Genomic DNA, 12,740 nt, shown 5'->3' on the forward strand with positions numbered 1-12,740 from the left:
CATTTATTCCATAACTTCAAAAAAAAAATTGTCTATTTTTTTAATAATTTTTATTTATAATATTCTATTTTTAATAATTCTCCCTATTTGTTCCCATATCTTACTTTAAAGAACAAAATATCATTTTCAAAAATAATTATCAAATAAGACTTTAATTATGCCCTAACTATATATATCCAACACACAAGGAATAAAATCTAATCCACCAACAACAATTTTTTGAAAACTATGATTAGGGGTCTCGATTGATTTCAATTCAAAAAGTATATTTTAGTCTCTCAATTGATTTTAAAAATCAAATTTTATTTAGAAACTTAAATATGAAAAACCTTTTTTTTTGTTTTTTATAAACCTTTAATACCACCCTAACAATATCAATCTTATATGGAACTTTGATATAATACTATTTGGGTGATATAAAACTTTTCATAATTTTAAATGAATTAGAAGCCTTCCTTGATAAGAAAAAAATATTTGATGAAAAAAACTTCCCACATTAATGAGACCATTTTTGGCTTTAAAAAGTTTGATTAAAAAAATAAAGGAAAAAAATATAAGAAAATTTCATAATATTTTTCCAAAGAATTAAAGAATCTAATGAGAAAGGGTATGTTTAATATTAATTTTCAATTATTTCCCATGTTTTTTAAAATAAAAATTTATTTAATAATTTGAAATATTTTTAACCTATTTTCTTTTTCTTTTTTTTAAAAACAAATTTTATATATAGTGTCATATTTTCAATTATTCTTCATATTTTACCCATCATTTTTTAAAATAACCTTACAAAAATAAATGAAAATAATTACATATACCCTTAAAAAATACTTTGTTTTCTATTTTTCTTATCACCAAACATGTAACAAAAACACAAGTAAGCCCTTGCATTTTTGTTTTTTTCGTCATTTTTCCATGGAATTCAAATTAGAAAAGGAAAAAGGAAAAACACACAATAATTTTTCTTACTATAATTTTTTTCTTTAATATTTTCATAAATCAAACAGAAGGAAAAATATTTTCAATCTATTTTTTGCCCATTTCAACTATTGAAGTAATGATTTTGAGAAAATTTTTTAATACTTGAAAAATTAAATAAGTATTATAAATATTAAAAACGTTTTCTAAAATCATTATCAAGTAAACTCTTGATGTCAACCATTCAGCCCCCTAGAGCTTTTCTACTCAGAAGAATGTAAGAAGAGAAACAATCAAGGAAGAGCAGCAGTTCAGATACGAAACACAACAGTTCTGATGTTTTGATGAAGGTCCATTTATAAAAGAAAATCCAAATTCTGCTCATGGGTTATTAGAAACACCCATCCCATGGATTTTTTTTTGCAAAAAAAAAATATAATAGTTCTAAAAAATATTTATTAAAATATGACACTTTTAAAACTAATTCCAGATATACCACACTTTTTATAACATCAATTGAAAGTTGTCTTTCTGAAATTCAATTGAAATTTCAGACTTTCTGCAGTACAAAGAATACGGCTAATGAGAAAAATACCCAGAAACAAATCAAAAACTTCAGGAGAAGATCTTTGGTAACAGAACAGCTAAGAACTATCCTCCTCTGTAAATTCATCCTGAGAACTGACAATAGATGACAGTATCCAGCCATCTTGTTCCCCAGCAAGTCCATCTCATTTGATACCTTCTTCTCTGTCAGCCGGTCAGACCAAACTCACTTTCTTTTATACACCTCCATCTTGTGTTCCTAGGCTACTTAAATCATTGCAGAATATACCAGGATTGCAGGAAAAAACACATCCCTAACAGATTGAATTTTATTTCAATAAGCTCTTTGAAACATCTATGAGACCTGTCGTGACTTTTGCTGCACTTCACTGTGATAACAACCACGAAAGCATACGAGAAAACGAGATAGAGGACTGAGACACTCCCAAGCTGTTTCAGAACAGGTGCTGGGAGCAGTACTCATGTAGATCCACTATTGAAACCCTCCAGAGCACTTCAAAGCGAGTATGAAGTTTTCACCACAAGAGCTATACATTTGAAGAAAATCAAACAAATGATATGTGACATCCCACATCGGATAGGGGAGAAAGTTCCAACGCTATATATGTTGAGGTTCCTCTTAACCAAGTAAACGCGTTTTAAAACCGTGAGGACCCCTTTGGGTCCAAAACAGATAATATCTACACGGTTGGGAGTGGTTTCTCTCAGAAGAACCAGGAATGGGGCATGAGCTGGTCCTCCAAACTCCTTGGATTTGAAGAGAAAATCTTGCTAGGTCAGGCCCTAGGGATTTAGAACAAAAAGCAAAAAGAAAAAAAAAAAAAAAAAAGGGATTCAAGTTCAGCCAAATCGAGTACCCAGATAACTTCAGACTGGTTAGAATAATGAACTTAATTTCACATGCATAATTTAGCTGTCTCTGGGACAAGCAACATGGGTCAATAGAGTAAGAAACTCTGAAAGGGTATTGCCACTGGTCCACAGAACCCTTCAATGAAAATGTTTTGGAAGGAGATACAGTTCAAAGAGAACACAATTAGGTCGCAGAAATGCTTCACAATCTTGAATACATGATCACCTTGATCTTAAAGAACAAGTAGAAAAACAATCAAGATTACTCACAAAAGAGCCAGGTTGAAGTCATTGTATTGTAGCAGTCAAAAATACACTACAACTGCTTCATTCCCTCAGACCCAAAGCCTAGCTCCGGAAGACCCAATTTCCCTTTATAGACATTCAACAGCTGAGGAACTTGTTCTTCATATTTGATGACAAACCTGGCCAAGAAGACCTTCTCAGAAGGTATCAACACACTAGATAAATAAAAATCTGCCTCCTTTAACAAACCCTCTGACTGCAGAATTTGCACAACTGCACATCTCGGAATCACCCTCTTATTCAAACTATAACAAAGAACCAAAGGAACTCTTGCAACAGCCTTCCGCTGCCAACCCATTTTATTCATCAGGAAATCCAACCCATCCATTATTTTCTTTTCCGATAACATCAAACACATGGGATGCGTTTTTAAGACCGACAGAATCTCATGGTCCGACCAACCAAACCTGCTATAAACCGCCATTTTACGTTCCCGACTCAACTTACTTATTCCAGCAAACACTCTCAGTGCATGAACAAATTCTGATTTCTTCGGGTCGAATCCCATGTCAAGAACTTCCCTGACATGTTTTTCAAACTTGGCGCTTGTCCGCAGCAGTAAATTGGGAAAACCAGTCACTAAAAACAATAAAGTCGATTGACTCACTCCAAACTTTCTCAACAACGCAATATTGGGAGCAATACTTGTCTGCATATCACACATAAGCATCCTAGGTGCTCCCTTCAAAGTAGTAACCGCTTTATCCTCCGAGAGAACCACACTCTTGATAAAATCATAACAAGGAGCCAATCGTTTCTTTACACTCCGGAACCAAATATTTGGATTCTGAGTGAGAATCCTAGTGAAATCAGGACCTCTAATGCCTATAGAATTGAAAAACTCAATTTTGGGAAGAAGGGTTTCCTCAGGGTCAGAACAAACCAACCTGGGCCGCCTCGTGATGAGTTTGGCGATCTGGGTATCAGAGAATCCATGGTTTTTCAGAAAGGCCAGGACCGAGTCAGGCCCTTCTGAGGATTCAAAATGTACCATTTGCGATGCAGAGGTAGCAGTTTTGAGAGGCAACCCGCATTTATTTACAAGGTAAGACACTGTAAAAGAGTGTTGTTGCTGTTGGTCCGCCGCGTTTGATATCTTGTTTGAGGACGATGATAAGCCTCTGATGAGAACCAGTGACACATTTTCAAGAAAACAGGATGAATTCTGAATATTGGGAGCCGAACAACGAAGTGTTCGGCAGAGGAAACCAAACATTTTGGGAGAATTTTTGGAACTAAATCACAGGACTTTACCGACAAACTTCAAATGGCCCTGAAGATTTGCAGAACCGGAAGCCACTTTTTAAGTCTTAGAACCCTATTTCCTTGCCAGAACGCCGCAATCCATATAGTTTCGGAGGGTTCAAGGGGTTGACAGAGTGTAGTGCACAGAGACTGCTAAACGGCGTCGTTTGAATCTAAAACACTTCAACCCTTTCTGAAAAATCCCCCCATTCAAGCTGGATGCCACATCCTCACCCTATTCATTGACAGGAGAAAATGGAAATATGAAGAGGTGGGTAGAATGGAACTGCTATTGAAAGGGAGTAGCATATTTTTCCCAATTATATTTTAGATTAATTTAGAAAAATTACCTAAAAATAGAAAAATAATGGTATATTCGTGTTTGTTTTTTTTTTATATATAAAAAAAAATTATCTAATAGAATGTAATATTAAAACACAATTCACTTATTTGGAATAATCATGATATAGAGTATTTGCTGAAAGTATAAAAATATTAAAAATAATTTTTAAAACACAAAATAAATTCATACTATTTATATAAGAATTACTATAAATATAGAAATTATTATTATTATTATTTTAAAAATAGCAAATAGTAATATCCAATTGGCCCTGAGCAATTTCACTGGAATAGCACTCATTTTTTGGGTCATGGGATCTTGTATCATCTTCTTCTCTGATAGTCAATACAATGGGCTTGCTGTTCTCCTTGAACCAACCCCACCTCCAATACAATCAACTTATGACACTTACCTGCAATGGCATATATTGCCAATATGCTTCATGAGGTCTAATTCCACACTTCATTAACTTCTTCGACAATTTTAGTATATATTCCATCATAGCCTTGGGGTAAAGAACTAACACCCCAATATCCTTAAAGGGTGCCTACTTCTATGAACAGAATGAAATTATGAGATGAGCATCAATGAGTATGGATTTTGGGGGGATTACATAGATGGGTTTGGAAACTGAATGGAATGCACCACATTCTTAGGGTTTATCGGTTACAAAGCTGGGTAGATTTAGGGATGGAAGGAGAGGAGAAGCACAAAAAGTGGGGAGAAGAGAATATGGAATGTCTGAATGTCTAGAAAAAGGACAGGATAGGAAAAGAAACTAATTTCCAGGAAGATTTTCAAGAGTTGAGAATTGATTATATAATCAAACTCTCGACACACTCCAAAATTGAAAGTTACAGAGTTGAGATGGAGAACCAAAGCGGAGTTGCAAGTGGGTTTGAATTCATCTATTACTGTGATGGATTTGAGGCATGGAGAGTCTATGGGTACATACAGAAGGCAAACAGACCATGCGGTGGTGGTTCAACATGTTCCCTTCCCTTTCCCATGACAATCAAAGATTTTCCTCGCCCCTTAAATACCTCTCACGAGGGTTTTAAATTACTGCAGTTAAAATCACAGGGTGTGTGTGTGCGCGCGCACATTTCGGGTACTTGCATAGAATCTGAACCACCAACTCAAAACTGACATTCATTCCAACAACTAATGCACAACTTCATAGACAGCCCATGAGCTTCTGAAAGTCACAGTACCGAAGGATCACTACTCTATTAAATACAAAAGCACCAAATACTACTAAATATCAAGTCACCAACTTGTTTATGAAAAGCAGATATTAACTCCATGTACATGAGTACAATTTCTCTGTGTCATGATTCAAGCAGAAGAGGGCTTCAGGCAGAGCAGAGCTTTGAGTGCGGTGGAGTCTGTGACAGGAGAGCTGCATGTGAAATTTTGACAAACAAGCGCCACCACCTTGTCCGGCGCAAAATTATTCTTTGCCATAAGGGCTATGTTGCTATTCATTGCTTCCCAAAATTCCATCTGCTCGGTTTCGGTGGGGTCTATGTGAATCACCTGTCATTATTAGCAGCACAAAAGAGAAATATATGGATTAGCAGAAAAGATAAAAGAACAGACAATTCTATGGGCTCGAGATAGGAGTCTTGAACTCACAGTTCTGTTAGGATCATATTGTGCATGAGCAGCAGCAAGCATATCTTCAAACTCTACAGAAGATTTATGACCAACTAGGACAACTTGCTTTCTGGAAGGAACAGAGAGCATGTCTGCTCCACAACACATCAGAGGTACTGCCATAGCCATATCTTTCAATCTCGTCTCAAAAACGGCCTGTACCATCATTAGAAATTGGGGACAAGTCAAGGATTCTTGCAAATTCAGATTCAATTTGACAAATTAACACTTTTAGCGAAACAAAACACACCAGAAGATGCTCTGCATTCCTCCTGTACCGCTCAAACCAACTGCCAGCAACCACGGAGGTCAATCTTACAAGATTGATCACAGACACCGAGTTCCCTGATGGCTCTGCCCCATCATGATCTTCTTTCACGCGGAGGAGAACTGAGGGATCTTCCCCTGGAGTATTAAAATAGCCACCTCCCTCTTTATCAAGAAACAGTTCATCCTGGAAAATTATTCAAGTAAATTGGCACAATCACAAGAGAGCCATTGATGACCTCCCAATATTGGAGAAGGAACATGATATAAAGTCCATGCCTGGGTGTCTTGAAGTTCGATTGCCCAAACCAGCCAATTGGTGTCGCCACCAAACTCATAAATATCTAGCAATCCAGAAATTAGGAAAGCATAATCATCTAAAAAGCCAGGGGCTTTAGATGGGCCTTTCCTAAAGCTACGTCGCAACCTGCGTGTCTGCTCATCATAAAGCCACTTCCTGATAAAAGATGCTGCCTTCTCTGCAACTTCCATGTACTCCTTGGGCTAGAATTTATGAAACATCATGTGAAAAAAGATCAAAACAAAAGTATAATGCAACATTATGACATAATTAAAATAGACTTGTTACCTTCCTATCTAGACCCATGTACTTGTGGCAGAAGCAACTTAAATTGCTAGGTTATTTAGTCTAAACAAAGCATTGCCATCCAATCAAGAAAATAATAATATTTTTTAGGATGATTACGGCAAAAAATGCAAATATGTGCAAACCAGAAAAATATATATATATATATATATATATATATATATATAACAAAAAGGTAACCACTATGTAAGATGTAGCAAACTGACAATTACAATGATTCGATGTGCACATTCCAGCTCATTGGCCTTCATCCAAGTGTTTCTACATTAGTAGAGCACTGTAACAAGCCCTTATGACAACAAGATATAGAATGCATGGAGAGATACAAAGATTGTGGAATGGTAGAGGCAGCAAAAATACCTTGGGCATTCTAAAATTTATCCATGCAAGAAATCAAAAGATTTGGAATCTTACATCACAACCCACAACAGGAAAGCGGAATTTAGTCCCCTCAGCTTCACTTTTGAGAATTTTAGAAGCTCTTGCAAAAGATGAAATAGCAAGTCCATTCCATGATACAATTACCTAGCAAGCACCTGATCTTTAAAATGTGCATGACAGGTAAGAGGAAGGTTGAGTATCAGGTAAGTTCTTCAGAAAAGATGGTTGTTTAAGATGTTACCTTATCATCCAAATGCGGTCTTGGACGATTCAATCTGACATCAAAAAGCTTTCGCCTACATGTACCCAAAATATCAAGATATTTTTCAACAGGCATACCAAGTTTTGATGCCATAGCAGACGCACAATTTCTCTCTATGAGCACATTTTTTCCTTTAAATTCATTGTGAGGATCACTCATTCGAGAAAGGTCACAGTTTCCTGAAGGTTTTATATAATAATGATCCTTAAAAAGAGATGCATGCTCCCCAATGACATCTTCAACCTTAAAAGAAAAAAATCAGAGTTAGACAACAGTAATAGCTAATAGAAAAACAAATAATTTCCCAAAAACAATATTCTAAATTTTGATTTCCCAGCTCATGATTAAAATTATCATAGAAAGTATCATTAGAAAGTTTCAGCATTGGCATTCTTTCTTTATTTTCTTCTATTTCTTTTTCTTTTCAGCACCTCAACAAATCTGACCCAACCACTAGAAGTTAGACAGCAAACTCTCTTCAATAATGCCTGTATGTTTTTGTGTATGTACAACTAGACTGGAAATTTTGGAAAACCTAACTCCTCAATAATAAGAGTTTACAGCTGAGGATGCCTCTGTATCCTTTCCTTTTTTCTTTTTCTTGTTTTCAGCATGACCCAACTGCCAAAAGTTGGCAGCAAATCTTCTTCAATAATATTTGCATGTGTCTGTATGTGTACAACTTGAATGGAATTTTTGAAAAACCTAACTATTAAGATAAGAAGAAACCATGATTTCTTGCCAGAAAAATCATCGGAAGTCACATCATTACTAACATGATTAAATATCAAATTAAAGTTTGAAATTTCTCTCTTCATATAGTGTCCACAATGCAGTGTACCTAACTGGAACAAACCTCTTTACTGGTCCATATGTAGAAGGCTCCTTCCTTTTTTCTTGCAGCATCTTCAGATTCAGCACTGTCAGCATCCTCAGCTGAAAATATTTCACCTTCTGGTCCTATCATGTCTCTCCTCAAATAATCAAGGATATCCCGAGACACATATGAATAGAAGACATCTTTTGTGATGGAAAAAACATCTAGATAAGCATTAGCGAGCTGCCCCTGGTCATATAACATTTTCTCAAAATGTGGAACTGCAACAGAACACCAACCTTTAGCTATTATCACAAAACAATAACCATAGATAAATGCTACAGAGCAAAGCCAGTTATCCAACAAAAATGAGAAAGGAAGGACAAACTACAAGTTCAACAAGATTAGTGGGCATACAGCAGGTAAGAAGAATATTCTCATATACATCATGAAAGACTGCAAGGAGAAGAGAAAAGGGCTGATGCTTCTTAATTTCAACAGCAAGGCAGCACAAAAATATAAATGTAGGACCAACTTCCTCAAAATAAGATGTCACAATCTATATCTCGAGGCTAAAATATCGGCAACCCACTTGAGTTGTAACATCTTTAACTGAATAATGCCTAAATTGTTAAGACCTAAGAAACTATAATGAAGCAATTCAGCAACAGGCTCCCAACAACAAAATCCTATACTCTATTAGACCAAGTTCATTGGGGAGAAAGGAGGAGAGTGGAGGAGGGGATTGAGGAGAGAGAGAGAGAGAGAGAGAGAGAGATAATACCAAATTGTAGCTAACATGATCTATAAATAATTGGATGCGGTAGAAGAGATGTAACATTGTTTTAATATCAAAAAGATTCTTCAGGAGATAACTATTTTCAAAGAAACTGACCATGCCAACACTCATCCACGCTGTATCTGTGAAAACCACCTCCAATGTGATCATGGATGCCCCCCCTTGCCATGCATTGCAAGCTAAAAGCCACCATCTTCAAAACTTCATTTGCTTCACCTGATTTCCCAGATTCTTCCAACTTTTTATAATGATAAAGCATTAGTTGAATCTCAACTGGCCTAGGAAACTTTGGTGCAGATCCAAACCCACCATACTCAGGATCATAGTTCCCAGCCAGCTATAAGAGAAATGAAAAAGGACAATTAAGAAGATGGAAATTACGGAAAGCATTAACAACCAAATTATCAACAAAAAGTGAAACGGAAGTCCATGACAACACAAAAAGTGGATGAAAACTGATGGCACCACAAGAGCAACGGTATGGATTAAGAAGATCAACCAAAGTTCCATTTTTACACATCGGCCAAAAACATTCTTGTATTTGAAACATAAGCTCATAAAACTGTCTTCGTCATGCTACAATATATTTTATCTCAGCATGTTTAGACACCATGACCACCATCCAACAGGGGATCAGCTAGAACTCACTCAAGTAATGGGATGGTTCCCAAGCTAGATTATCCTTTGGAGCTCCAGAAGACCTTTATGGAAGAATCTCAGTAGCTATAATCCATCTTGAATCCCCAAAATAACCAAATAGAGAACAGAAGAGAGAGAGAGAGAGAGATCTACACATGCTTAGGAAAAAACAAAGCTCACATAGCATGCATGTGGGAAGAACATGGAACTTTGATCTGGGAACAGTATGAATGTGCAGAATAAATTTGAGCCTGGCCTACTCAAAGATTTTCACCCAAAGGTAAGTAAGCCGAGCTATTCCAGCACAAGAGCACATTCAAGATCATAGCAACCAGCAGACAACAGTTCTATTAAGGCTCTGACTTGCATTTAAAACAACCCTTTTGAGCTCAATAAAGCATTTTAGATAAGTACCACAAAACTGAAGAAAGCTAATATTTCTTTCTGATGGGGATCAAGACAGTTGTTTTTTCTGTCCTATACATCATTTTCTTGTATGTCTCTTGAAACATATTCACATTCAATTAATAAAAAAAATTTAACACCAGAGACAGAGAACAACTGAACTGCAGTACTTGTGAACTGCAGTAAAACCCCACCTGCTCTGCACATAGATGCAATGCTAGCTGTGGTATCCCATCCGCCAATTTATTTGAACTTGCAGTTGCAGACAATGCTTCTGACAGCTGTTCAATGGCAAAGGCTCCACTCTTAACAAGAACATCCCTCTTATTTTCCCAAGCATCCTTCACCTTTCTGAAAGAATACAGGTATAAGAGAATGGCCAAGACAAACACAAAAATTGACATTCTACAAAGTTACAAATCTCACATAACAATCAAGGAATATCCACTGTCACTATAATTTCAAAACCATAGAAATTAAAGTTTAGGGATCAAAATGTCCTCACCTAAGAACAGTCTTAAACCCAGGTCTTCCATACTTATCATCCGGGGGAAAGTAAGTTCCACCCATCAAAGGTTTCAAATCAGGTGAAAGGAAGACACTCAATGGCCAACCCCCTCCACCATATAAAGCCTGCACATATGTCATGTATACCTGGAGAGATGAAACAATTTTCTCAGCCTTACTTGAAAACAGTTAGCAGTTAACAATTTTGAAAGTTAGCAAACTGGAGTGACAAAAGAAACGAAACAAAACAGATCTTCATTATTTCCTTGTTTGATTGATTTAAACTGGATTCAACTTCAACTTTAAAAACTATATTTAAGACAAACTCAGGTGCCCCTCTGAAGAACAACTCAATCTACATCATGAATCAGTTTAGCAGCACTTAAACTAGAGAATCCTACCTTCTCTCTTATTAGCAGCTTCAAACAAGTCAAAACAATCTACTAATTACTGCACAATTGTAATCAAAATATACAAGGAGAGTTCTCCGAATTAAAAATATTTCTTATTTTGGGTCATGGATAGAGTCAGGAAAGTGGACAAATGATGTAAAGAATGATTGTCCTTTTTAATATTTTAAACTTTTTTTGCTTAACTTGTATCTTTTTCTTTTTCTGAATAAAACCCAACAGAAAGTTAGAGAAAAAACCAGTAGAACAAATGCTGAAGACATCTTCATAGTTCATATTATTGGTATCACTATTTTACTACTTTACCTTATCAACATCAGGCCGCTCCTCTCGATCCACCTGTAACAGGTAGATGTTATAATAGAAGAAAGAATCAAATACTGCATAAGCTTTTTCAAATGAGATCATACACAAGAACATATATGAAACAACTAAATTTGATGATCACCTTAATACTAACAAACCAATCATTGAGCAATTTTGCAACCCCTTCATTCTCAAAAGACTCCACCTCCATCACATGACACCTAACCAATGGTTTCCACCCATCACTCACCATGAAATGCTGCACCGAGTTTAAAAGACCAAAAAACAAAAAACCAAAACTAAGCAATTCACATGGAGCAAAAAATCTTACCAGTGGCAGGTGCTGTATCCAACTTCAGACAAAACCATAACCGAATACATCAGAAATAAGTTCCTGATACATTAGAAAAAACCAAACAGGCAATAGGGAAAATAAATAGAAGAGAAAAAGGAAAGAAAATCTACTTGATAAGAATATTGGCACGTCTCTTTTTCGTGCTTCAGAAAAAGCTTCTTCACCCCATGTATACCAATCAACCTTCAAATTAAATTAAAAAAAAAAAATCACAATTTGTATCCCAATCAAAAATCAAATCCTCCCAGTTTGGTAGCTGAGAAAAAAAGAAAAAGAAAACTCCTGTGTTTATCCCCTTCCAATTTCCAAACAGTCCCACCAATTCCTAAAACATCCGAAATTCAAGAATTTCTTTGCTTGTCCTATCATTTCTCAGCAACCAAACAAAAGAGAGAAAGATAGGAGTTTTACTCACAGGGTTATGGGCGTGCTGAAGAAGATAGGGACTGTGCTCGGCAGCGAGACGATTGGTGTACTTGTGAGAACGCGATGCTGTCTTCATGCTCCGTTCAGCCATGGCGAGGACCTTGAGTGTGTGAACGTGGCGGCGAGGAAAGAGCGGTAAAGTACGAGAAAGTGAGGAAAAGCGGAGATGGAAAAATCGAAACGAAGGTTTGCGTGAAGCAGAGAGAAAGTAATTGAGAGAAGAAGAAGAGAGGAGGGCTGTGAAGAGAGAAGATTTGAAGCGTACTGCCATTGAAATTTTGGAGGAGGAGGGGGGATTGGAGGAGCGGTCCGGTGGTGGCGAGTCCTCGCTGCCATGTGGTGCGGACGATAGGTCGACAGTTGGGAAGGCTTCAACGTTGCCACGTAGGTTAGGGATGATTTCGTTGGAGGATTGCCTTTGGACCGTTGAATTAGCTTTTGGACGTTGGTGATGCAACTGGATGAGTCTCACAGATGGGTTGGAAAATGACCTTTTGCTGGGCCGACTCTCACATTACTTGGGCCGTTACTGGGCCTCAGAACCAAGCCCATTTCTGGCATGCGAGCTTAGTTAATGTCTGGCCCAGTTTTTAAAAATAATTTTCTATCCTTTAAAAAACAAAAAAAAAAATGTTTGACAAACAAAAAAATAATTTTTTGTTCTTAAATAAA

The 12,740-nt window shown here is 36.6% G+C and overlaps 2 protein-coding genes across 5 annotated transcripts; both read right to left on the minus strand.

Moving 5' to 3' along the window:
- Nucleotides 1–2,650: 2,650 nt before the first annotated feature.
- Nucleotides 2,651–3,856, minus strand: LOC117918237 (transcription termination factor MTERF8, chloroplastic-like). The gene has a single exon (XM_034834742.1). The coding sequence runs from the start codon at nt 3,854–3,856 to the stop codon at nt 2,651–2,653; it is 1,206 nt and encodes a 401-aa protein (XP_034690633.1).
- A 1,494-nt stretch (nt 3,857–5,350) lies between these two features.
- LOC117917885 (spermatogenesis-associated protein 20) lies at nt 5,351–12,550 on the minus strand. 4 transcript variants are annotated; one of them, XM_034834340.1, is made up of 15 exons: nt 12,058–12,547; nt 11,753–11,825; nt 11,619–11,640; nt 11,430–11,508; nt 11,288–11,320; nt 10,570–10,718; nt 10,259–10,415; nt 9,117–9,357; nt 8,261–8,526; nt 7,384–7,647; nt 7,176–7,286; nt 6,434–6,658; nt 6,138–6,341; nt 5,867–6,043; nt 5,351–5,767 (listed from the first exon to the last, which is right to left on the minus strand). In XM_034834340.1, the coding sequence occupies exons 1-15, from the start codon at nt 12,337–12,339 to the stop codon at nt 5,567–5,569; spliced, it is 2,484 nt and encodes an 827-aa protein (XP_034690231.1). In that variant the 5' UTR covers nt 12,340–12,547; the 3' UTR covers nt 5,351–5,566. The 4 variants fall into 4 exon arrangements, with proteins under 4 accessions (XP_034690231.1, XP_034690232.1, XP_034690233.1 ...); XM_034834341.1 differs by having other exon boundaries at nt 8,261–8,502; nt 12,058–12,546; XM_034834342.1 differs by lacking the exon at nt 7,176–7,286 and having other exon boundaries at nt 12,058–12,550.
- Between the last annotated feature and the right edge of the window lie 190 nt (nt 12,551–12,740).

The sequence above is a fragment of the Vitis riparia genome, chromosome 7 (genome assembly GCF_004353265.1).
Source record: "Vitis riparia cultivar Riparia Gloire de Montpellier isolate 1030 chromosome 7, EGFV_Vit.rip_1.0, whole genome shotgun sequence".
In the NCBI taxonomy this organism is placed as follows: Eukaryota; Viridiplantae; Streptophyta; class Magnoliopsida; order Vitales; family Vitaceae; genus Vitis; species Vitis riparia.

Excerpts from the sequence above, each read along its gene's own strand:
- LOC117917885 (XM_034834340.1), bottom strand. The coding sequence starts at position 12,339 with ATGGCAGTACGCTTCAAATCTTCTCTCTTCACAGCCCTCCTCTCTTCT. Across the intron at positions 11,321-11,429 it reads ATTGGTTTGTTAGTATTAAG|GTGGATCGAGAGGAGCGGCC; the intron begins GTGATCATCAAA and ends TACCTGTTACAG. Across the intron at positions 6,659-7,175 it reads TTCCTGTTGTGGGTTGTGAT|CCCAAGGAGTACATGGAAGT; the intron begins GTAAGATTCCAA and ends CATAAATTCTAG.
- LOC117918237 (XM_034834742.1), bottom strand. The coding sequence starts at position 3,856 with ATGTTTGGTTTCCTCTGCCGAACACTTCGTTGTTCGGCTCCCAATATT.